General features: G+C 42.7%; 2 protein-coding genes across 2 annotated transcripts in view; one reads left to right on the top strand and one right to left on the bottom strand.

Moving 5' to 3' along the window:
* Positions 1-1,677, top strand: part of TRPV3 (transient receptor potential cation channel subfamily V member 3) — a 40,188-nt gene extending 38,511 nt beyond the window's left edge. Inside the window, exons 16-17 of the mRNA XM_056865026.1 lie at positions 224-294; positions 1,575-1,677. Of these exons, the coding sequence (XP_056721004.1) occupies positions 224-294; positions 1,575-1,669 (166 nt within the window). The 3' untranslated portion in view covers positions 1,670-1,677. The remainder of the gene's footprint in view (positions 1-223; positions 295-1,574) is intronic.
* Positions 1,678-4,504: 2,827 nt separating this feature from the next.
* ASPA (aspartoacylase) lies at positions 4,505-24,279 on the bottom strand. Its single transcript, XM_056865338.1, has 6 exons — positions 24,041-24,279; positions 19,177-19,375; positions 11,093-11,186; positions 7,790-7,897; positions 5,921-6,030; positions 4,505-4,702 (listed from the first exon to the last, which is right to left on the bottom strand). The coding sequence occupies exons 1-6, from the start codon at positions 24,277-24,279 to the stop codon at positions 4,505-4,507; spliced, it is 948 nt and encodes a 315-aa protein (XP_056721316.1).
* Between the last annotated feature and the right edge of the window lie 1,133 nt (positions 24,280-25,412).

The raw sequence follows: 25,412 nt of genomic DNA, 5'->3' as shown, positions 1-25,412 counted from the left end.
TTTAAAATGATAGGGAAAGCAATTTTGTTTTTTTTGCAAACCTAAGCGTTTAACCTTCTGTCAAAACAAATGCAAAATATTGCCATCCCTAATTGTGATATTCTGTTCCCAATGTAAAAGAGGGAAAGAAATCCTCAAATATATTCTTTTTCCTATAACTGATAAAACGGAGACAATGTAGGTTAGATTTAATAACAACAGAATTTCTGTACTCTGCAACCAGGATTAATGAAGTCAAATGGACAGAGTGGAAAACCCACGTTTCTTTCATCAATGAAGACCCTGGGTCAACAGGTACCTTCAACTTGACAGCATCATATTTAGAGATGTCCTTTTCTTAAAACATTCTGTAGCATTCTTGTCCACAGTATTGTTTAAATATATACTTGTGCGTACACATTAATTCTAGTTTAATAATCTATTCTGAGCATGAGAGACCAAATGCACAAATGGGTCTTTGAAACATATCGGGGTGCATGTTTGTTTCTGGAGATCTAATTCATTTTAAACAAGGGGATATGTGTACATGTCCTTGAAATGAATTGAATTCCACAAAAATGAACGGGGAATCCACCCGTCCTGCGTACAGAGGAAATTCTTGATGTGTGTGTGTAACTGTTTATTCCTTGACCAGTAGCTGATCAATTTTAGACCAAGAACAACAAAAATATGTCAATTTACTCCATCAACATGCTCCCCTCTTAAGTTAGGTTTACAAGTTAAATATGGGAAATTATAGCAGTACTTTGTTACACTTGAAGAACCCCTTCAACGGAGGGCATTTATGCTCGCCAGGCTTAATGCCCTTCCTTCAGAGGTACTAAATGGTAGATTTAAAAATATCCCTTTCGAGAAAAATTGTATGTATGTGGCTTGAGTCAATATGACACGCTACAGCATATAATAATAAATTATCATCTGCACAACAGGCCCGTAAAAAAATAATTCTACTCTTGATGGATAAAATGAAATCTAGCCAAGAATCCTCTGTATGCCGGTTTTTATTGAATGATTCTATTCCTGAAGTCACTTTAAAGGTGGCGGAATTTCTGATGGAAGTTGTCAAAACTAGGACCAAAGTTTAAACTGTATTTAAACTGAAAATGAATGGCCAGAGTATTTTGTGCACTGTTAATGTTATGTTTCTGAGTGTATACCAATAAAGGTTGATTGGAATTTTAGACCCATTCCAACTGGCACACTTTACACCAAACAGTTTGTGGTGTATACTCCCCAGTTATCATCCTTCGTTTTCCTTCTCTCGGGCAAGCGTGTCACGATCCTGGTGCCAGACTCACAAGGAGCTCTGTCCACACAAACTCTGGGTCGCTAGCAAACTTCCCTGGGGGGCAGTTACTTCAAAAGTCCCCAGCCTTGTGTATCAGTCTTGAGTAGAATAGGGCCTACCCACAAAGTTTCCCCTTTGCAAAATGTTAGAGAGGCACAACTTCCTCTTGCTGCCACTGATATATCCTCCACTTGAGCCAAGATGAAACACAGCATAAGTGGATAAATTTGTGAATTTTAATTAGGAAAAAAAATGTAAACTGCAAAACTATTTCCCTTTTTTTTAGATTACAATCGAATGCAAGATGCATCAAGAAGTAACAGTAAGATCACTCTGAATACATATGAAGAAATTGAAGATTTGCCCGAAACCTCCGTTTAGAGGCTTATAAGAGCACATAAGACTATTCATATTGCAGGACCAAATAGGTCAGAGAGGTTTCTGCAGCTCCCACCATGGCTTTCATTCCTCCAGCTTGTCCAGAGTGACGTTTAGGTCAAGATGAGAGGCACTGCTATTGCCTGAGGGAGACCTTCTTAACCTGTTTAAGAAGGGAAGATACGGATGGCAGCCAAGAAAGGAAAGAGCATTTGGTCCGAGCAATGAAGGAATGAACTCAGAAGACAGACAGATTGGCAGTAGGCCGTGTGAGGGCAAGGCCTGTTGGTGTGGTCGACCTCCAAATGGCAGCATCTTTCCCAGTCCAAAGATCTTTGGTTAGGTCAGAGATTGTAAGAGGACTTCTGTGCTTTGACCTACAAGATAGCTGGTAATCACCAGAGTGCCTTTTCCCCTCCGGCCAAACAAAACCATGTGTCTTAACATTTTTTTTAAAGAAGTTCTTCTTTAAATATTTTTTAAGGCTTACCATTTGGATGTATAATTTCTTTTCCTCCTTTCGGGGGACAGCATTTTTACTTCTCATCGAAGCATAAAGACTGTTTGCTGAGCTGTGTAGTGCTGACCATTTTAGATGCTTGGGGGACAATGAAGGTACGAAAAGGAAAACACATTTCAGACTTTCGAATAAAACCACAATACAAAACGCTCAACACTGACTGCTTTGGGAATTGTTTTCCTGCTGGACCTGACTCTGCTTGCCTAGAAGGTTGCTTACTGCTCAGGTGGCAGCTGCTGCTAAAAACCACTGGAGGGGGAAGGGTTAAAAAGCCCTCTCCCCCAGGGGGTCTCCCCTCTGACTGGAGCTTCTGTGGCTGCAGTTTATTTTATTTTTACAAATCCGCGGGAGAAAGAGAACATGCAATCCAGCGACCCACATCGTTTGGCCTTAGAGCTACGTCCCCTCATCAGGGTGGCAGCCCTAACTTGTGAGAGGACGCTGAGATTGTAAACCTGTGAGTGGGGCGTGTTTTATTTTTACATTTTGTATGCTACCTAGCCGTTTGAGGCGATTGATAATTTATTTGGGGTGTGTGCGTGTGGTATTTATTAGTATGGTTGCCAGCTTCAAGTTGGGAAATACCTGGAGATTTTGGGGGTGGAACCTGAGGAAGGCAGGGTTTGCAGAAGGGAGGGACTTCAATGGGGTATAATGCCACTGAGCCCACCTTCCAAAGTGGCCGTTTTGTCCAGGGGAACTGGTCTCTGTCGCCTGGAGAGGGGTTGTAATAGCAGGAGATCTCCGGCCACCACCTGGATGTTGGCAACCATATTTATTAGTCATCCCTGCAGAATGTGTCTTAGTCCTGACGGATCTTGATTGAATGCTTTTGAGTTTTTGATGCTTGGAAATGTCTTTATGGCAGCCAGAGGGGCCAACCCTGGTGCGGTCGAGGCCCAGCATGTTTCCGAAGGCTCCTGCCAGTGTGCACCTGTGCCAACACAGCGCTTGCTTTCCCTTCAACGTTCGGGAGCCAGTTGGGCTGACAGGAGACACCTTTCAACAAAGGAGATGTTATTTGGTGCCAGAGTCGTACAAAAGCATTATGGCTTCTATTTAAATAATTGTTCTATTTTTAAAAATATTTATTGCAAATAAAATGGACTTTTGAAATTAAACATCTCACTACCGTTTTAGCTTACTGCCTTTATTGCGGCATTGCAATATTATACCAGTTAAGTAGCATAGGTTAAACAAGGAAAGAGAGACTCAAAGTGTTGGAAGATGAAGGTTTGACTAAGAGTGTTTTGTGGTTTTATTCTCACAATACATCCCTTATGGTTAATTAGAATATGTTAACATTCAGTAGTATAAGAACATTCTTCTTTCATGTCAGCTTTCACTCATAAACCCTCCCTGCGTTTTAAAAAGTTCATTTTTTTAAGCTAAAGGCAAGAGGTGAAGTATACATAACAGTCTTAATTGCTCAGTTCAGGAGGGGGCAAAAATAATAAATTGCATTTAGCACCACCTATAGAGTTAACAAGGAACTTTACCAGTTAATCAAACTAAATAGAAAAATGCATCTCTTCACTGCAATGGAAAATTACATTAAAAATGCTATCCAGTGGTTGTTTTCCCCTTTGCAGGGCTTTTTAAAAAAATCTATTTTATTTTTTAACAATAATTTGTGAAAGATGTCCTTGTTTTAGGCTATCTACCCCCTTTGGTAGTCTGCCTACCCCAATTCTAAAAGTATTTAAATTACGGCATTAATACGTGACTCAGAATATGGTTCACTGAGTAATCTACACCTTGGAGTCCTACCTCCACAGATTTCCTGTTGCATAATATTAGGATAGCCTCCCAGATTCTGATATAGTGGCAGAGATACAAGCTAACCTCCTGCCCTGGTAGAACTTACGGTATCTGAAAGGAGATTCCCTTATTGGTATAAAACTCTACAAAATAAAACCCCTAAAGGTTAAATTCATCCATTGTACCTCTTCCTCCTTTTCAGTAATGGCCACTATTTATCTCATGGCTCAGAAAATAGGTATAGAATACATTAAATATAAATCATGTTGCCTTATTATTAAACATGTTAATATTAAAAGCTTTTAAATTCTTATCTCAATGCATAAAAATAAACTCCACTAAAACAGGAGATCCATAAAGACACGTACAATTTTGGTAGTGCATATTGCCTTCAAAGTGCTTGAGAATATTTCCTTACTACACAAGATTAATTAAATTCCCAAACCAAGTTATGGCCTACTCTATATATTCCGGCCATCTTGAGTTGCAAAGACCAAAAACATCTGCATTGTATTGTATTGGTCCCTAAGACTTTATCAGAACCATCATTCCCATTTCTACGACAGAGAGGATCTTATGCCTTTGGCACTTAATTTTTGCTTTACAGTTATTACAAAAGCTTGATTCTTTTCATAATAAGCAGCCTCGTTCACAAATGCTGGATATATGATGGAGTCTCCTTCGTATGGGATTGTCTTTCCCTCAAAAGTTATAAACATCGGATCGCCAGGGTTGAGAGGCTCCCAGTCTTGATCCTTGAAGGCCCGGGAAAACGACAAAACACAATATTTCTGTTAGAGGATTCGAATCATAGAGTTGGAAGGGATCACCAGGGTCATCTAGTCCAAATGTCAGGATCAGGCGTCTGTCCCTAGCATCCCATAAGCAAACTCATCCAGGCAGGTATTCCTGAAGCAGTAATACTTTATTAGGAGCAAAAAGACAGATTAAAGGACTGACTGCCTAGAGGCAGGTGAGGCTAGTAATGGAGAAACATAGGCAGGTTACATGTTTAAAAGCAATACAGGCTGTGAAAGTAAACATGGCCAAGCAGCCCCGAGATAAGCGGTTCCCAGGAAGGGAGACACCAAACCTCTGCACAATGCAGGAAATTCACAACTACCTCCCCTCCCCCAAAACCCCCAGTGACCCCTACTCCATGCTCAGAAGATGGCAAAAAAAACAAAAAAAAAAACCCCAACCTCCAGGATCCTTGGTCAATCTGGCCTGAAGGAAATTTGCTTCCTGACCCCAAAGTGGCAATCGGCACTACCCTGGGCATGTAAGAAAGGGCCACCACGAAAGCCAAACACTAATGCAAACTTTCCTGCCCTCCCTCTTATGATCTGCCTAAGGTCCTAGAATCAGCATTGCTGACAAATGGCCATCTAGCCTCTGTTTATAAACCTCCAGGGAAGGAGAGCCCACCACCTCCCGAGGAAGCCTGTTCCACTGAGGAACCTCTCTAACTGTTAGAAAATTCTTCCTAATGTTTAGCCGGAAACTCTTTTGATTTAATTTCAACCCATTGGTTCAGGTGCGACAACTCCGCACCATCCTCTATATGACAGCCCTTCAAATACTTGTAGACGGTTATCATATCACCTCTCAGTCCTTTCCTCTCCAGGCTAAATATACCCAGTCCCTTCAACCTTTCCTTACAGGACTTGGTCTCCAGACCCCTCACCATCTTCATTGCCCTCCTCTGCATCAGACATAAGGTTGCCAACCTCCAGAATGAGAACTGACCTCTAGATGACAGAAATCAATTCCCCTGGGGAAAATGACTGCTTTGGAGGGTGGACTCTACAGCATTACAGGCCACTGAGGTTCCTCCCCTCCCCCAAACCCCGCCCTCCCCAGATTCCACCCCAAATTTCCAGCAATTTCCCAACCATGAGTTGTCTGCCTAATCAGAGGGGGCAAAGATCTTCACAACTGTAGGATATGAAGGAAAAATTGTATATCTTTACCTGCAGGTCAGGGTGAACAACAGCAGTAATCTCATTGTTTTTGTTTCTGGGATAATCTACTTTCTCCATTATTTTGTAAACTTCAATTGTGCATGGTGGAAATTCTTTCCCTAAGAGAAAAAGGATTTAAAAAAACCTATTAAGTCATATTAGTCCTAGTATCGTTAGGGAAACTGATGTAAAACTGAATTTATAATGCTGAGAGATGTATTGTTGTTTATGTTTTGTTAATAATGTAATTAGAGCTAGTCTCAGGAAAAGGTTTCTTTCTTCAGGAGGCTGAGTTACTGAAAGATGACCCAGATATTCAATGAGGCATAAAACTCAGATCTGAATTCTACCGGAATGGCTAAAAATCAGGGACTTCAATGTGCATCAGTGTACGATGCATAGGAAATATTTTGCAGATGACAGAATTTATGAAAAATTTATCCTGTTGTCAGTAGATTATAATGTTTAGGAATTATATTGATTGGATGCCATCAGACCATATCTTCAGAGGAGAAGAGGCTACTGTCAGAAAGCTATAACCCCTACCAAGTGCAGGTTCTTTTTATAATTCAGGACAGCTAAGTATAAATGTTTTTTTTTTTTTTTAAACATTATTATTTTGCATTTACAGGTTGAGTATCCCTTATCCTGACATCCAATATCCAGACTGATCCAAAAACTGGACATTTTGAGCCGGCAAGCAGGGATTACTCACAGGCCCTCAGCAGTGCCATCAGTGGTTCAATGCACACAAAATTATTTAAAAATATTGTTTAAAATTACATTCAGGCTACGCGTATAAAGTATATATAAAACATAAATGACTTTCGTGTTTAGACTTGGGTCCCATCCCCATATCTCATTGTATATATGCAAATATTCCAAAATATGGAACGATCCAAAATACGGAATGCTTCTGGTCCCAAGAAGTCTGGATAAGGGATACTCAACCTATATATAGACATTGAACAGGTACATATTTTTTTTAAAAGACCTGCCTACAATTTTTGCAAATTATTTGGCCACAAATATACAGAAGGGGAACCGTGGAATTAATCTTCAGTAATACTTGACTGCATTAAGGCTGCCATGCTAAGGACACTTCTCTGGTAGTAAGCCCCACTGAATAACATAGGACTTGCTGCACAGTAGATCTCCTTAGGGCCAAAGCAGACTAATACAAGGGTGTCAAAGATAAGGCCCGGGGGCCAGATTCAGCCCTTTGAGCACTGTTATCTGGCCTGTGAGCTGAGCCAAGGCAGCCTCCCCCCCCCCCCCCCACAACTCCTGATTCTGGACGGCGGGGCCTTCCAATCCACACCACTTGCTGGCTGGGACCACGTGGAGGTCCCAGCTGGCAAGTGGCATGGATCAGAAGGCCCCTTGCCAACTGATGCAGACACCCTCCCAGCCCCAATCTGGGTTGGCAAGCCCATTGCGGGCTGGTACACATGGCCGATTGGAGCGTGTACACATGGCCTGGCCTGACCAAATGACATTTATGTGATATCCGGCCCTCGTAACAAATGAGTTCGACACCCCTGGACTAATGTTTTTAAAGGAGTTGGCTCACTCTCCCGCAACCATATAGCAGATTTTTAAAGTACCACAGGGACCCAATCTGGATCAGGACTGCAGCACCAGAGGAGGGGCTTCTGCCTTCATCCTGCCCTATTTCCCCAAATCAAAACATCCCCAGGTGGTGTTAGTTGCCCCATTTTGGAGCTGCATGTGCACCCAATTTGTTTAAAGATGTCACATCTGGTTTAGCCCTTAAGACTGTTCCTTAAGTACAAGAAACAACTACTTTCCTCCAATGAATCTGTAGCACCATAAAAGACATTTCATTCTGGCTGGATTGCAAAGGCAGTACTATACCTGCATTGAAACTGTGTATGAAGTCAAGGCCATGTTTGATTATCTTCCTCATTTTACCTAAAATATCCGCTCTAAGAACTCCTTGGGGCTGAGGACCAACTTCCACACCTGCAAGCAAATGAAGGAAAGATCAGTGCCCTTCTCTTTGGGACAGCCAGGAAAATCTTTGCATCCTAACTCCCACCTTTGGTTCAGCTAAGCATTCTCAACAACTTTCATATCTTCATCCAGCACACAAGCCAAGCTATTCAGCATGCTAGACTGGCTAATGCCTCAAACTTTTTTTTCAATTTGCCAACATCCTTCTTGAAATATGACACTCTCCTCTTCAGAAACAGCTCTTCTTCCTCGTTATTAGTTCCTTTCACCTTTCCAGTTCCCAGTAGTTTATATTTTTATAACTAGCAGGCACACATTTTCTGAGACCAAAATCAGGAGAGCCAGCATGGTGTAGTGGTTAAGAGCAGTGGTTTGGAGTGGAGGACTGATCTGAAGAACTGGGCTTGATTCCCTGCTCCTCCACATGAGCAGCGGATGCTAATTTGATGAACTGGATAGGTTTCCACACTCCTACACGTGAAGCCAGCTGGGTGACCTTGGGCTAGTCACAGCTCTCTTAGAGCTCTCTCAGCCTCACCTACATCACAGGGCGCCTGTTGTGAGAAGGGGAAGGGAAGGTGATTGTAAGCCAGTTTGATTCTTCCTTAAGTGGCAGAGAAAGTTGGCATATAAAACCAACTCTTATTCTTCTTCTGTTTCTAATCCACCACTGATTGCTTTGGCCTTGCCTGTAGTTGGGGTTGAATAAATCCACCCAGCCTCTGCCTTAAGTGAGATTGGAGCATTCCATCACTCCTAATACAGAGGTACAGAAGACTGACTCACGCAGGGAACTAGCTGCCTGTTGTATTTCTGTTTGAGTTTCTGGTCTAGGCCTTTTTTCCCTTTGCTGTCAAGTCACAGTTGACTTATGGCGACCCCATAGGGTTTTCAAGGCAAGAGATGTTCAGAGGTGGTTTGCTATTGCCTGCCTCCAAGTCACGCCCTGGTATTCCTTGGAAGTCTCCTATCCAAATACTAGCCATGGTCAGGGCTGAGAGTGTGTGACTGGCCCAAGGCCACCCAGCAAGCTTCCAAGGGGATTTGAACCTGGGTTTCCCAAATCCTAGTCTGACACCTTAGCCACTACACCATGCTGTCTCTTGGTCTGAATATACCTCTTTCCAATTATCTGATACATCTAGAATATCGAAGCACAGATAGGGTTGCCAACCTCCAGGTACTCAAAATAACTGGTAATCCTACCAGAAAATACTAATATATTCAACCCTGTTACTTCACAGGGTTGCAAAGAACTGAAATATTTTTTCTTTGAAATATTAGACACCACAGTGCTTATAAATATAAATCAAAATTATAGCAAAACAAGACAGGCATCCGGTATAAGTCCTGTTTCAAAAGGAATTTCTTCAGCTGGTGAGTATTTATTTTGAACATTGATACTAACCAAGTGACTGTGATTATTATACTCACCAACTGAAGAAATTCCTTTTGAAACAGGACTTATACCGGATGCCTGTCTTGTTTTGCTATAATTTTAGTTTATATTTATAAGCACTGTGGTGTCTTACATTTCAAAGAAAAAATATTTCAGTTCTTTGCAACCCTGTGAAGTAACAGGGTTGAATATATTAGTATTTTCTGGTAGGATTACCAGTTATTTTGTGAAACAATATACTTTACTTTAGACACTGTTTCATTGTGTATGTTTTACTTTTTTGCCATAGTGGCTGTCTACATTTGAGTAACTTTCAATACAGCCCAAGTAATTATTGTTATTTAACCTCCAGGTACTAGCTGGAGATCTCCAGTGATTACAACTGATCTCCAGCCGATAGAGATCTGTTCATCTGGAGAAAATGGCCGCTTTGGCCTTTGGACTCTATGGCATTGAAGACCCTCCCCTTCCCAAACCCCTCCCTCATCAGGCTCCACCCCACAAACCTCCCACCGGTGGTGAAGAGGGACCTGGCAACCCTAAACGCAGAGGAGGAAGGGCCTTCCCTGAGAATTTCTTGCCCGCTGTAAAAGTCAATGATTTGAGAGTGAAAAATGCCTATGCTATTAATCCAAAAAAGGCAAGCCACAGTGATCGGAAGTTTGGGACATGCTGCTTTAGTGAGATCTCTAAATTTGCTGCCTAAGGCAGGCCACCTTGCTCTCCCTAATCATAGGGCTAGCTTTATCCACCATAGCAGCAACAGCACCAAAGGCTGCAGTCACTCTGCATTGTGGTTCCTGCATTGTGCAGGGGGTTGGACTAGATGACCCTGGTGGTCCCTTCCAACTCTATGATTCTATGGTTCCCACCACCAGTCAAAGAAGCAGCCTCCTTGTGCCAGTCAATGCTGGGTGAGACGGGACAGAAGCATGTGACTTATCTTCTCTGCTGTCCTGGTACTTGAGGGACAAAGCAAATGCAGCACAGGAGACATGTAAACTGCTTCCATGAGTGGGGAAGAGCTCCAGATTTGACCAGAACAGTGGCGGGGGGAGTGGTTCTTAATGCTTCTCCTGCAGGCTCTTTGTCTAAGAAACAACACTCTCCCCACGACTTTTCTTCTTGCAAGGTAAAAAAATACATGAACCCAGTATCTCTAATCCTGTAGGCAGGAAAGCTGCTTGAAGGAGTGATTTTCACCCAAAAAACAGTCTGTAGCCTTCCCCTCTATCAGTGCACCAATCAGATTTGGAGACCCTTGTAGCTTCATTCATCTATGATCTCCTGAGTAATTTTCTATTGGCAATGCTGCAACATCGCACCCCCTAAGAGCATTTGGGGGGGCAGAGCCTGTGGAGGGGGAAGTGGCTGTTGCCATGATGTCACTTCCAGTGAGGACCACAGAGATTTGGGGAAGTTAACAGAGCATCGTGGGTGCCATGATATCATTTCCAGTTGTATGCCTGGAAGTGACATCATGGTGCCTGAGCTCCCCCTTTTTTCCTCCCGCTGCTCCACTGAGCACAAGGAATGCAGTGCAGGGGTGGACAGTTGCCTGCCCCAGGGAGGAAGGCAACTAGTAAACCTCATAAGGAATTAATTGGGACGACAGTGCAACACAGTTTTCCCAAACTCAAGCGGCTGCTACCTGTCCTGTTGGAGGAAACATACAGGCAACATTTGTGCAATGCTCAGGAGACCCATGCAAAGACCTCCCAGTGATGTGTCCCTTGTTGTATCTGAGGATACAATTCCATATTATTCGCTAAGAACTGGACAATACTAATAACATCCATATTTACCAACAGGATATTTTGCTATAGACCGGGTCGTTGCATATTTCAAGTTAGGATGCTCAATCAGGAAAACGGCACAGGTTTCTGGAGCCAAAGCATCCTGTGGAAAATATTTGTTTAATGTTTTTTTTTCGTTATGCAAATAAAACCCTATTGATAAAGGCTCTTAATATTCAGTCTGCGATATTCATTCTGCAGTTTCCTGCAGTCCTAAAATTCGTAGGACCTCTTTAGAAAACATACTAAGTTGTATTTTTTTAATTGAATCAGATATGCTCCACTGAACTTTGACATGCGCTGATATAAATCAACATGATCTCAATGTTAATTCAACAGCGAAGGGGAAAATTAATGTTGCAGTGCTCTTTCTGCTGCTTTTAGGGCAGTTTTCAAATTTTAAAAAACCTAACAAAGTCTACCAGGAAATGTCTTTCCATATACTCCTACATTTAGCTTAGCTATATGATATTCTTCACTTATTCTTAAATGTACAGTGACCTTCTGATGGGCATAAATAGTTAAACAGGAAAGCAAAGATTAAACATCACATTGTGTTGGGAAAAATGACAGCATTCAGCTGAATTTAAAAACAGATCCTTATGACCTCATGATTTAATTCATTGTTCTTCTCTGCATCCTGCCTCTTCCCCTAGGGCAAGCATCTGCCTTATTGATTTCACAAAAACCACAGCATAGATCGGATGTTGCCAGTTATGAAAGGCTATTCTCTCCTTCCACCAAAGTGTAAAGTGATGCATATTGGGGCAAAAAATTCCAACTTAATCATATACACTGATGGGATCTGTGCTGGCAGCGACAGACCAAGAAAGGGATCTTGGGGTGGTAGTGGATAGCTCAATGAAGATGTCAACCCAGTGTGCGGCTGCTGTAAAAAAGGCAAATTCCATGCTGGCCATAATTAGACGAGGAATAGAGAATAAAACTGCTGATATCATACTGCCCTTGTACAAATCTATGGTGAGACCACACTTGGAATACTGTGTACAGTTCTGGTCACCACACCTAAAAAAGGATATTACAGAGCTTGAGAACGTGCAGAAAAGAGCAACCAAAATGATTAAGGGACTAGAGCAACTGTCCTATGGGGAGCGGTTAGGACGCTTAGGGCTCTTTAGCTTGGAAAGAAGCTGGCTAAGGGGAGACATGATAGAGGTCTATAAAATTATGCATGGTTTGGAGAGAGTGGACAGGGAGAAGTTTTTCTCCCTCTCCCATAACACTAGAACACGGGGTCATCTGCTAAAGCTGGAGAGCGAGAGATTCAAAACAGATAAAAGGAAATATTTTTTCACACAACGCATAGTTAAATTGTGGAACTCCCTGCCCCAGGATGTGGTGATGGCTGCCAGCTTGGAGGGCTTTAAGAGGGGAGTGGACATATTCATGGAGGAGAGGGGTATTCAGGCTATTAGTTAGAATGGATACTGGTCATACTACATACCTATTCTAATATCAGAGGAGCATGCCTATTATTTTGGGTGCGGTAGAACACAGGCAGGATGGTGCTGCTGCAGTCGTCTTGTTTGTGGCTTCCTAGAGGCGCCTGGTTGGCCACTGTGTGAACAGACTGCTGGACTTGATGGGCTTTGGTCTGATCCAGCAGGGCCTTTCTTATGTTCTAACATTAGGCCCGATGCAAGAATTCTCTTGGATATTGAGGTACCAATTTTAGCATTTCTAGCTTTGGAAGAAGTGCTGGTTTTTATATGCCAACTTTCTCTACCACTTAAGGAAGAATCAAACCGGCTTACAATTGCCTTCCCTTCCCCTCACCATAACAGACACCCTGTGAGGTAGGTGAGGCTGAGAGAGTGTGATTAACCCCAGGTCACCCAGCTGGCTTCGTGTTTAGGAGTGAGGAAACAAATCCAGTCCACCAGATCAGCCTCTGCCGCTCATGTGAAGGAGTGGGGAATCAAACCCGGTTCTCCAGATCAGACTCCACTGCTCCAAACCACCGCTTTTTTTAAAAAAAGAAATTATTAAAAAATACATTGCAGCATTGCTGCAAGTATAATTTTGACATACATAAATTCAGTTAGGAGGAAATTTAAAAAAATAAAATCTGGGTAGTAGCCAGTCCTAGTATACTGCTAACGCCCCAACAAGTCTCCCAGAGGCAGGATTGGGTATATCATTTCTTTGGTGGGAGGTGCTCATTCTCAGAAGTGTTCATGGACTCCTTGGTTGCCTTTGTAAAGTTGAAAAAGGGCACATTTGTCTTTAGGCTGCACAACAGATGTAGCTTGTAGCTCCTCTTGGTGGTTCTCTGATGGTAAATGGCAAATAACCACCACACCATGGTGGAAAACCCTGAGGTAGGACGAATTAATAAAATTGCCTTTTCGCAGTTGTCTGGGTTCCATCGTAGGGCCTTCCATGGCCCTGATCCCATAATAGCATTGCCAACTTTTGATTTAAAACAGGGTTCCCCAAACTGGTGCCTGGGGGTGCCATGGTGCCCTCCAGTGCTTCCCTTGGTGCCCATGAAGCTTTTCAGGAAGTGTGGTTGGGCCACTGTAAAGCAGGGCTTGTCACTGGCATCCCTCATTCAAATGAAAGAGTTTTCCACTGAAGGATGACTGGAAAGCAAATGGGCTTTCCTTGGTTAGTGTGTGGTTCCATTCCATTTCCCCTTCGAGATTTCATTCTTCCCAGGTGTGAAGAGGGAGGTGTTCTGTTTGGCGCTGCTTCATGAGTAGGGTTGCCAACCTCCAGGTGATAGCTGGCGATCTCCCACTATTACAACTGATCTCCAGGCAACAGAGAGCAGTTCCACTGGAGAAAATGGCCACTTTGGGTGGACTCTGTGGCATTATATCCCATTGAAGTCCCTCCCCTCCCCAAACCTGCCCTCCTCAGGCTCCACCCCCAAAATCTCTAGGTATTTCCCATCCTGGAGCTGGCAACCCTATTCATGAGGCAGGCTTTTTAGGTTTTGACTCCACTTCCTGTAGGATAAGATTTTTGGGGCGGAGCCTGAGGAGGGTGGGGCTTGGGGAGGGGAAGGATTTCGATGCCATAGAGTCCAATTGCCAAAGCGGCCATTTTCTCCAGGTGAACTGATCTCTATCTGCTAGAGATCAGTTGTAATAGCAGGAGATCTCCAGCTAGTACCTGGAGGTTGGCAACCCTATTGGGGACACCTGATTTAAAAGATCCTGGGATGTGAGAGGCAGAGTGTAATGGATTAGGTATTCCTGCTCTAGCTAGACCAAACCTTCTGTTTGTTCCTGTGGTTGGTGCAGGCAGATATGTTGGGTTTAGGTTCTAGCATGGGGTGAAGGAGCTGCACAAAAAAATATCACTCTTATTTTTTTTCTGATCAGCTGGAATCCCTGTCCCATATTCACCCATATCCCCTTCCTACAATGTGTCTCGGGGGCTAAAAGGAAGCTCAGACTAGCCCAACAATAACAATGATTGCTTACACATTACATGAATTAAAATACACATATCCTGACTGCTATGGTTCTTGTGCCGGAAATAGGAGCCACTTATAAGATAAGGTAAAGGTAGTCCCCTGTGCAAGCACCGGGTCATTGCTAATCCTTGGGGTGATGTCACATCACGACATTTACTAGGCAGACAATGGTCTTTTATGCATGGCTGTTTCACTTGCCGTCACCCCTCTGACGACTGGGTCTTTGTGTTGATTATGCCTGCTGTTTCCGACCATCAGAGGTCGTCTCACTCTCCCCCTGCATTTCCCCACATTTTGCCTGCGTTTTCAGGGACCTGTTTTATCTCAAATTTGAAAACGCAGGGAAACGCAAGGGGTGAGCGAGGTGACCTCTGACGGTTGGAAACAGCATACAGAATTAAAAAACAAAGACACGAAGTCATCGGAGGGGTGACGGCAAGGAAAACAGCCATACATAAAAATGTATGAGATGCTTCCTATGTTCATGCATAGGAAGCATCTCAATATATTCCTCCACATGTTAACAGAAAACAGAAAACAGAACCTTTATTGGCATTAACATTAACAAAGCAAACATGCAAAGCAGCTAGACATGGATCCAAAAAGAATGAATACACAGTTCATCGGCAAATATTATAATAAACAATTAAATGAGGGTTCCCCTCCTTCTTTCTCCCTCCTTTAGGACCTTGGCCAGGAACTCGGCTACTTGAGTGGTAACTTCAAAGCTTTTGTCATCCAATAAATGGGCTATGTTTCCAGTAGTCATTGCAATAGTAAATTGAGGAAGGGAGCTAATTAAGCTGCATCGAAGCTGTGTGAAAAGTGGACAGTACAAGAGAATGTGTTGTATTGTGTCAGGTTCTTTACATTGACACCTACAACATCTTGCTTCACGTGGTATTCCCTTGTATCTACCACTAACAACAGCTGAAGGGAATATATTAAATCTGGCCAACAAAAATGCTCTACGGTGAGAGGGTATAGTTACGTTAAAAAAATACTGGGCCATAGAATTTGTTTGATAAGAAAGGCCTAAAAAACGAGGGGAGCAGATACCTTCAGCACCGGCTTTTATTATTTGGGAATCACTGTCCCATATCCTTTTTTGGATTGTCCTAAAAATATATAATTCACTGGAATTGGACAAGGAATCAAGATCAATCCCGAGTGATCTGATCCTATTTAAGATAAGCCGAGACCATCTAGAAACAGTTGAGTCAGTATGTAAAGCTGCCAATAAACTACTTGGGGGGGATCGAAAATGAGAGCGTAACCAGTATTTGATTGTAGTGATCCAAGCACCAGATTCTATCGTGTGCAGTCCCAGCTCAGCGCACAGAGAGAAATAACAAACAAAGTTTGTGACGCCAAGGATGCGTCTCAAAAAAACTGCCCTGAAACGCTCCACTTCTTTATTAAAACCCTGGATCCAAACTGGGATTCCATACAAAAGTTGCGGGATCACAGTGGCTTGGAAAATCTGTAAGGCGGCCGGAACAAAATGGTTACCCTTCTTATAGTAAAAACGAGTTATTGCAGCCATCTTATTTTTTGCCAAGGTTAGGGACTGATTACGGTGTGCAATCCATTTTAAATTATAATGAAAAGAGACCCCCAAATATTTAAACGTTTTCACTTGTTCGATTTCTCTTCCCTCAATTTTCCAAACTGATTGCTTCCAAGTCTTAGAAAAGATCAGGATCTTGGTCTTATCAAAATTAATAGATAGAGAATTCAGTTTACAGAATAGGTTAAAAGAAGCTAATAAACGTTTAAGACCCATCTTTGAAAGGGATAGGACTGCTGCGTCATCCGCATAACAGAATAGGGACTTTCTCAGAGCTTAGCTTAGGTGCATGACCATCAGTATTAGCTAAAAAAGCAGGGAGATCTGAAATAAATAAATTAAATAAGGATGGTGCCAGTACACAGCCTTGCTTTACGCCCTTTGTCACCGGGATTTTTTGGGTTAAAAGGCTCCCCTCATCGAATCTAACTTGACAGGTATTGGATGTATGGAGGTTACGTAATAAAAACAAAAGGCGTTGGTCAAGGCCCATATGGCATAGTTTCTCCCATAAAATCTGTCTATTGACTGTGTCAAACGCTCTTTGAAGGTCGATAAAAGCAACATATAACTTTCCTCTAGGGAACTTAAGATATTTTTCTGCCAAAAATGCAAGAACTGTGCAATGATCTGTTGTAGAATGGTTAGGTAAAAATCCAATTTGCTCTTTCCCTGGGAGATTATGAAGGGCCATCCATTCAGATAATTTCTTGAGGAGATGCTTGGCATAGAGCTTTCCTATAATAGACAAAAGACTAATTGGTCTGTAATTTTCTGGTTTGCTGGGATCACCTTTCTTAAACAATGGTATTATGATAGAATTCAGCCACGAATCTGGGAGGATACCAAATTTGTCTATAAGCGTGAAGAGGTGTGCGAGTGGCGGGGCCCACCAATCGGAATTACTCCTTAGGAGCTCTGCAAGAATACCATCGGGTCCCGGGGCTTTGCCCAATTTTAAGCTAATAATATGTTCTCTTATCTCGTCACAAGTGACAGGAGGCCATTCTGGAACATCAGGGGCTATAAAAGATTCTCTGATAGAAACCCCTGGGGACTTCACATTAAAAACATTAGAATAGTGCAAAAACCATGCCTGAGCATGAATTAAACTTGCAGAGTTGCCGCCAACTGAATAATTAAGTCCTGAAATTAGTGACCAGAAAGCTTTGCTATTTTTACTATTAAATGCTTGGAATAACTGCGACCATTTCTCCATAGCAAAAGCATGTTTTTTTCCGGCTAGCAAAATTTGGTACCCCTTTCTCTTTTCGCAGTACACTGAAGGGACCCAAGGTAACAGGCCTGAACGCATCAACTTAAACAGATGGCGAAGCTCTTTCTTTGCAGCAAGGCATTCAACATCAAACCAGGTGCTATTTAGGCATTTAGAGGACCTATGACTAATTGGTTGAGCAAAGTCGCCAAGTCTGTCAACAATATTGTTATATATTGACAATGCCACCATTGGGGTTTCAGCATTTAGTAGTTCATTAAATAACTGCTGCCCAGTATCACTATGTATCCATTGCTGAATTTGGGTCGCAGTAGATGGAGACCATTTAATCCTCTTATACTTGCTGACAGTGTGATCCTGATCCTGGTTCGACAAAAAGGGCTTGGCTGGTTCACAACTAGTCTTAAGAGTCAGGAGCAAGGGTAGATGATCACTTTCTGATCGATTGCCAACTACATAATTGACAATGTGATCACTTAGGTCAGCTGAATGGACTGCAAAATCAACAACACTACAACCGCGCGGGGAGATATAAGTGTACTGGCCAAAGGGATCATATTGTAAAGAACCATTCAGTATACATAGATTAAAATTCACACAAAGTTCCACCAAATGATGACCACTCTGATTTATAACAGAGTCTTTTGACGACCTAGGGGCTAAAAATGGGAATGGTATGAAATCTTCAGCATCCCATTTCATAAAATTAATCAACTGCATATTATTATGGCCCAACCTGGCGTTAAAATCCCCAGCAAGTAAAAGGGCAGCTTCAGGTCTTGAATCTAAAAGTTTGTTCAGATAGGCATTTATTGTGTTCCAAACTGATGAGGATGCAGTACTGTCAATAAAAGGGGGAATATAAATATTAACTAATATAATTGACAGTTCCTTGGTGGGTAAGAGAAATGCCTGAGCGAAAGGGGGACAAGTATCTAGTTGCCTAACTTTAAATTTACAGGAGTTATTAACCAAACAACACAGGCCTGCTTTAGGGCGGCCCTTGATGTTACTTTTATGAGCTGGGAGGGCATCCACATGTTAACAACAATAGCAAGAGTAAATTTTGCTAGATGTTGGAAAGGAAAAAAACCTCACCAGATTTAATTAGTTGGTTTGATAAAGTGAAAGAGACCTACGGTATGTTTTGATTAAATTGACTTATTACCAAAATGACAAAAACATAGAGGATTTAGAGGAAGTATGGAATCCTACAATTTCCAGAATGGAAAATATACTTAAAAGTCTACAATCAGATGGAGGAGGTTCATAAAGCGACTGCTTGCTCGGAAATATTATGTGTTTTATATGTTTTGGTTGATGTTTGTATTGCTTTGCTTTTTAAAGTTATAATATGTGTGTGTGTGTGAAGTGCCGTCAAGTCACAGCCGACTTATGGCGACCCCTTTTTTGGGGGTTTTCATGGCAAGAGACTAACCAAGGTGGTTTGCCAGTGCCTTTCTCTGCACAGCAGCCCTGAACTTCCTTGGTGGTCTCCCATCCAAATACTAACCAGGACTGACCCTGCTTAGCTTCTGAGATCTGATGGGATCAGGCTAGCCTGGGCCATCCAGGTCAGGGCTAAAGTTATATTATAAGTTTTATTTAAAAAAATTAAAATAAAAGACCTATGTTTACAGGGGGGGTGCCATTGCCTTCCCCAGTTGTCTACACTTTACCCCCAGTAAGCTGGGTATAAGATAAAAGCACACGTTATTCTGTCTCTGGGTGACACAGGGAGCCTAAATGATTCTGTAAGTTTCTGACACATAGCACTAGAATGTTAAAACGTCTTGACACACAACGGAGAAGAAAGCACAGGCTTCGACCTTCGCTACCTTAATATAACGACACAGCTGAATGGTAAAGTCATCCCTGGAGGTTTCCAGTATAAGAGTGCTGCCCATATTAGCTGTTGTGTTGTGAAGATCAAAGATAAGGTCATAGGCTTCTTTGTGGCTACCTTTTGGGCCAAACATGCAATTGATTTCTTGAGCCCTTTTCACTTCATATGGAGTATCATCTGTAACTTTCCTCCTGTTGACAGAAATACAAAAATATCACAAACAGAAATGGCTATATCCCAGTTTAAAAAGAACCAACTCTTACCTGTCCCCAAGGGAGGAACTAAGGGGCAACCTCAGCAGGGTAGAAAGGCAGTTTAAAAATATTTTAAATAAATAAAACTACATGGCACATGACCACTATCCTTGTGTTTTTTTTTTAAATGATATAGCTGTTGCCATTTAAAGGGGAAGACCGGCAAGAGGCAAGAAGAGATTTTTAATTCCTTCCCTTTGTCACATTTTCCTGCTGAAAGTCGGACGTCCCCAAGCTGGTCTGGGCTCTGCTGGGGAAAGTTTGTAGGAACAAGCAAATTTTCACCAGCAGAGGTCAAAATAGCTCTTTAAATCATAGCAAGCACAGCTGCATTTGTGTGTGTGTGTGTGTGTGTGTTAAGTGCCATCAAGTCGCTTCTGACTCATGGCGACCCTATGAATCAATGTCCTACAAAATGTCCTATCCTTAACAGCCTTGCTCAGATCTTGCCATTTGAGGGCCGTGGCTTCCTTTATAGAGTCAATCCATCTCTTGTTGGGTCTTTCCTCTTTTCCTGCTGCCTTCAACTTTTCCTAGCATGACTGTCTTTTCCAGTGACTCTTGTACTTTAGTCACATTATGAGAAGACAACAGCCTCAGTTTAGTAATTTTAACTTCTAGGGTCAGTTCAGGCTTGACTTGATCTATAACCCAGGAAGAAGGAAGTATTTCAGTCCCCACCTCTAGACATGCTGCTTTGTAATTGGCTGTGAGAGAAACCAAGCTTGCGTACCCCGCACTTTGCCTCTTGCACAGGTATTTCACCCGGGTTTTGCTCAGGGAAGATGGAAGTGTTGGGTTAACATAGGAATGGGAAGACTCGGACATTGCGAGGGCTGGGCATGAGGTCATCTCTAATGAATGGAAAACTCATGCAGAACCCCAAGGAACAACTGATTCAGACTGGGGGCAAACGTGAGTGAAAGTACCCATGCATTCACGACCTCTGTCACTGACACTGATTTCTCAGGTTGTGTTCACACAAAAACAAAGAGCATTAATTATTTCTGAGGGCCCCGCCACCAGAGGCCACCCTGATTCTCCAGCTGGAGGCTGAAATTTGGTGGGAGATGGCAGGGCTGACTTTTTCCCTTCTTGTGACTTGGCTCCTTGAGTGGATGTCTCCCGCCCAGAGGTGTGATCACACACTGTATGTAATTTTCAATTTTGCCTCATGCTATGTTAACACTCTTATATGGAAGGGTTTAACGAAAGCATATTGGTGCTGACCCAACAAAGCATGTACAGAGTGGCAGCCCTTTTTAGAACGATTAAATCCTGCTAAGCATCTGTTCCTCAAGGAATGCAGAGCCCCACCCACTCCCCTGCACAAACTGCAGATCAGCAGGATTTCCACTTTTTCAAGAGGGTTTGGCATATACATATTCAAATCAGCCAAGGAATTCTGCACAAAGCATTAGTTTACTCACACAGTTCTTCAAGTGGACAGCAAAATGTGCACAGAAGCCACTTGGATTACTGTGATTGCTAATAAAATGACAAATGACTAAAATAGCTTTCAGTGTGTGTGGTAGGGTTGCCAGGTCTCTTTTGGAAACCGGCTGGAGGTTTTTGGGGCGGAGCCTGAAGAAGGCAGGGTTTGGGGAGGGGAGGGAATTCAATTCCATCAAGTCCAATTGCCAAAGCGGCCATTTTCTCCAGGTGAACTGATCTCAATTGGCTGGAGATCAGTTGTAATAGCAGGAGATTACCAGCTATTACCTGGAGGTTGGCAACCCTACAGTTAGGGTTGCCAGGTCCCTCTTCTCAACCGGCAGGAGATTTTTGGGGCACGGTTTGTGAAAAGGGCAGGGTTTGTGGAGGGGAGGGACTTCAATGCCATAGAGTTCAATTGCCAAAGCGGCCATTTTTCTCCAGGTGATCTGATCTCTATCGGCTGGAGATCAGTTGAATTAGCAGGAGATCTCCTGCTACTACCTGGCAGTTGGCAACCCTACCTACAGTGTGTGGTAACTTTTCCATTCGTCTTCTTCTCCAGAAAAGCTAAGGTTGCCAGCTCCAGGTTGGGAAATACCTGGAGATTTTTGGGGCAGAGCCTGAGGAGGGCAGGGTTTGGGGAGAGGAGGAACTTCAATGCCATAGAGTCCAATGGCCAAAGTGGCCTTGTTCTCCAGGTGAACTGATCTCTATGGGCTGGAGATCAGTTGTAATGTAATAGCAGGAGATATTAGCTTGATATCTCCTGGAGGTTGGCAATCTTAAGAAAGGCAAGCAACTGTTAAGTTTACTATCAGTATATCAAAGTTTCTTGTTTAACTAGTATTGTGGACTTTGGTAGGTAATGGAACTAGCAGGAAGTTCTCATTTAAAACAACAACAACTATGATCTGCTTCAATACTCTGCTTCAATTTTCCTTCTACCAGGTTAGAACAATGATTAATTTATGTATCTCATCCATGAAACAGATGATGCCTGACTCTCCTGCATACCACCAACTGTCCACACTGCAATTAGCTCTGGGGTTTTGACCTGTGTGAGCTGCAGATCCCTCTTGAGCAATGAAAATAAAGTTGGCTCTTTTCTTATCCCAGTTTATGGTGCCGGCTCTCCTCATTCCATGTTTGCAGACAATGTTAAGTTTACTATCAGTATATCAAAAGTTTATTGTTTAACTAGTATTATGGACTTTGGTAGGTGATGGAACTAGCAGGAAGTTCTCATTAAAAAAAAATCTAGGATCTGCTTCAGTGATCCCTCTACCAGGTTAGGACAATGATTAATTCATTTATGTGTCTCATCTTTCTATGCCATCCACTGTATTGGGGGGAAAAACCTTTTGTATGATAAATGCTGTATTACATTTCGAAATCCTTCTTCATACTATGCTAAGAGATGCCACATCTATACTGAAAATAGATTGGCAGTTTTACTTTGGGCTATGTCACGCTATGTCTGTGCTGTCCAACAAAGCTAAAATTGCACAGGAAGTTCATTTCAGGACACTTACACTGCAAGCTCAGATTAACAGCAGTACTTTCGTTTTACACACGTACAGCAAACCCAGCACAAATTCACAATAAACATTTATCCTAGCTGTTAGTATTCTACGGAATTAGCATTTTTAAAGCAAAGTGCGTTATTTTAATTGCTTGTTCCTTATTAATGTTATATGGTTGTACTGTAAAGATAATTAATTAAGAAAGGCTGGAAACCAGAACAGGGAATAGACTTGCTCAGTATAATTTGTTTGTTTTGGGGAGCTGAATATCTTGTTGTGATGTGCCTTTTAATTTTGTCCACTTTTTGTGGGAAATGTTGCCAGTTTGGTTCTTTTACACTATTTTATGTCATATGCTCAAAAACAATGTTAAAAATTATATTAATTGCAACAGAAAAAAACACTGGCATAGGGGAAACAGACAATGGCACAAAAACAAAGATTCACAGGCTGAATTGGCACAAGCCATGAAAATCAAGTGGGGATTTACAAGTTGAAACAGTGGGGCTACAACATGTGTAGGGTTGCCAACCTCCAGGTACTAGCTGGAGATCTGCTATTACAACTGATCTCTAGCTGATAGCGATCAGTTCACCTGGAGAAAATGGACGCTTTGGCAATTGGACTCTCTGACATTGAAGTCCCACCCCTCCCCAATCCCCACCCTCCTCAGGCTCCATCCCAAAAACCTCCCACTGGTGGCAAAGAGGGACCTGGCAATCCTAAACATTTGGTAGCACTGTTCTAATTTTTACTTTGACTGACAGCCTCCATCTGTCTTCCTGGATAGGGTTGCCAGCCTCCAGGTGGGACCTGGGGATCCCCCGGAATTACAGTTCATCTCCAGACTACAGAGATCAGTCCCCCTGGAGTAAATCCATGCTTTGGAGGGTGGACTCTATGGCATTGTGCCCCACTGAGGTCCCTGTCCTTCCAGGCTCCATCCCGAAATCTACGGGAGTTTTCCAACCTGGATCTGGCAACCATATCCCACCCATCTCCTGCCAGTAGCCAAGGGGGACCTGGTAACCCAAATCTCCCACCACACTACATATTGCTTTTGAAATGCCTCAGCTTCAAAAGCAGCTTATCATGCAGAAGGGGAGGGAGCTGCTATTTTTTAAAAAACACAAGCCCATAGCTCCCTTCAGCACAGAGAACAAATTGTTTGTGAATTTGGAGCAAAGGCGAGCAAAGGTTTCTTGCAAACAATTGTGCTGATCCAGCAAAAACTGATTTCCAGATAATCTACCACACAACATATAAAATGCTGTTACAGTAGGGTGGGAAACCACAGCCAATAAACTAGGGTTGCCAGATCCGGGTTGGGAAATACCTGGATATTTTGGGAGTGGTGCCTGAGGAGGGCGGGGTTTAGAGAGGGCAGCGCTTCAATGCCATAGAGTCCAATTGCCAAAGTGGCCATTTTCTCCAGAGGAACTGATTTCTGTCACCTGGAGATCAGCTGTAATCGAAGGAGATCTCCAGCTACCACCTGGAGGTTGGCAACCCTACAATAAACACATGTGGCGCCTTACCTCAAAATGGCTGCACAGGAACCCTAAAGTGGGTGACCAGTCCCAGTGCTAAAATGCATCAGCTTTCACACAAAACACTCACAAACACGCAGAGGAAGGCTTACCCCAGATTCTCAGCATCAAAAACCCGGTTCAGGTCACAGTCAATATACCGGCAACACTTCTCTACCGCTCTTGGATTGGCAACGAAAGGCTTCACCTCCAACCCTGGTCTTTGAATTTCAGTCCCGTCTTCCTGCCAGTGCTTGACCAAAAACACCCCTGATAACTCGTTGCCGTGAGTTCCTCCAAAGATAGCAATCCTTCCCACGGGAACGTCTTGTACAACCTGGCAGGAAGTCATTCTATAAAGCAACTTTAAAGACTGCTGCAAACCAAAACAGAAACAGGTTGTGTGTGTGGTTTTTTTTTTTGCCACAGTTAGAACAAATGACCAAACAAGAAAAAAAAAAGTTTCAGAATGCTGTTTTAATTCCTGGTCTGTCTAGAGTGGACGTTAACTGAAAAATAAACATTTCCCTACCAAGTCTTTTCTTCCACATGGGTGTTCCTGCCAAGACCAGCCCTTCTCTTTACTATATTTGGATAATAACGTGTAGGGAATCTTCTTAAGAGAACATGAAACTCGTACGACCCGTATCTACAGTGACAGGAGATTTCCTCACTCACAACAACAGAGGAGAGAATGCATTTTTTGTGTGCAACGCGTGCCAAAAAATACAATACTAAAAAAATGCCAAGTTGTTCAAAAGGCGGTTTAAGGACTGATTTGTTTTAAAGATTTCTACACTGCTGCAGCATATGTGCCTCCTGTAGCAAGTCACAGAAAAGCATGAAATTAACAATGAACCATCAAAATCAATTTGCAATCTGAACTGGCAGGCAAAAAAATGACCGACTATACTAAAACAAGCCCCAAATTAGCAATCCCATTCTACAGCACAAAATACCACTCTCTCATCTCCCCCAGATAGTTGCCTACTCTCCCCACCCCCAAAGTTCAAAACACACCACCTAGCTTTCGTCCAACCTCCTTACCTCTCCCAAGGCCTGATTTAAATGTGATATTAGCAAGGCAGAAAAACTTGTCCACAAAACTTTGTTTAAGCTGGCATCTCGTTTCAATTAGGCTGTGACCCATGCAAACCCCTTAAAGACACACAGCTGCTTTGCACATTAGGGTTGCCAAAATTCCTGGAGATTTGGATGCATTGCATGGGGGTAGGGTTGCCAACCTCCAGGTACTAGCTGGAGATCTCCTGCTATTACAACTGATCTCCAGCCGATAGAGATCAGTTCACCAGGAGAAAATGGCTGCTTTGGCAATTGGACTCTATGGCATTGAAGTCCCTCCCCTCTACAGACCCCACCCTCCTCAGGCTCCACCCCCAAAACCTCCCACAGGTGCAAAGAGGGACCTGGCAACCCAACATGGGGAAGACAGAGTTTAGGAAGCGATGCTGTAGATTGTGGGAG

Source organism: Euleptes europaea, chromosome 19, assembly GCF_029931775.1.
Source record: "Euleptes europaea isolate rEulEur1 chromosome 19, rEulEur1.hap1, whole genome shotgun sequence".
Classification (NCBI taxonomy): Eukaryota; Metazoa; Chordata; class Lepidosauria; order Squamata; family Sphaerodactylidae; genus Euleptes; species Euleptes europaea.
Note: the sequence above shows the minus strand (reverse complement) of the source record. Positions and strands in the feature narration are given on the sequence as shown.

What these genes read in the sequence shown, in the direction of transcription:
- ASPA (XM_056865338.1), bottom strand. Translation starts at nt 24,279, where the DNA reads ATGACTTCCTGCCAGGTTGTACAAGACGTTCCCGTGGGAAGGATTGCT. An exon ending in TATAGCAAAATATCCTGTTG is followed by an intron (nt 7,898 to 11,092) that starts GTAAATATGGAT and finishes ATTTGCTTGCAG; the next exon opens with GTGTGGAAGTTGGTCCTCAG. An exon ending in TTGTTCACCCTGACCTGCAG is followed by an intron (nt 4,703 to 5,920) that starts GTAAAGATATAC and finishes CGGGCCTTCAAG; the next exon opens with GATCAAGACTGGGAGCCTCT.